Source organism: Galeopterus variegatus, unplaced genomic scaffold, assembly GCF_000696425.1.
Source record: "Galeopterus variegatus unplaced genomic scaffold, G_variegatus-3.0.2 Scaffold3326, whole genome shotgun sequence".
NCBI classification, from domain to species: domain Eukaryota; kingdom Metazoa; phylum Chordata; class Mammalia; order Dermoptera; family Cynocephalidae; genus Galeopterus; species Galeopterus variegatus.
In genome coordinates, this window is record NW_007729437.1 from 180,967 (window position 1) to 181,449 (window position 483).

At 42.7% G+C, this 483-nt stretch overlaps 1 protein-coding gene across 1 annotated transcript in view; it reads left to right on the top strand.

Annotated features, from left to right (window-relative positions):
- MMP13 (matrix metallopeptidase 13 (collagenase 3)) overlaps window positions 1-483 on the top strand; it is a 15,392-nt gene that overhangs the window by 8,325 nt on the left and 6,584 nt on the right. Inside the window, exon 5 of the mRNA XM_008584638.1 lies at window positions 135-252. Coding sequence (XP_008582860.1) covers window positions 135-252 — 118 coding nt within the window. The remainder of the gene's footprint in view (window positions 1-134; window positions 253-483) is intronic.

Below are 483 nucleotides of genomic sequence, written 5' to 3' on the forward strand. Positions count from 1 at the left end.
CCAAAAGACTGACTGCCTTCTCTACGGGGAATCTTCTCTTGCTTTCCATTAGCAGGATCAGCCTGTTGTTCTGTGGCCCAGGTCACCAGTAACATCACCCTCAGTAACTTCCAGCATTTGTTTCACAACTGCAGGTCCAGGAGATGAAGACCCCAACCCTAAACATCCTAAAACGCCAGACAAATGTGACCCCTCCTTATCTCTTGATGCCATTACCAGTCTCCGAGGAGAAATGATGATCTTTAAAGACAGGTACTCTTGAGACTGTGTCATAAAATCTGCATGTGACAAGCATGTGTGAAGCCATGTGTGCATATTGCCAAAACATCCAGTCACACTTCCAAAGGTGAAGTTAGCAGTGAAAATAATAGAACTCTGGGCAGTTTATTCATATATTTCAGATCAAACAAGTGACTGATGGATAAACATTATACTTTGCAGTAGATAATCTTGGCACGCACTTCTTTTTACATCTCTGGTTGT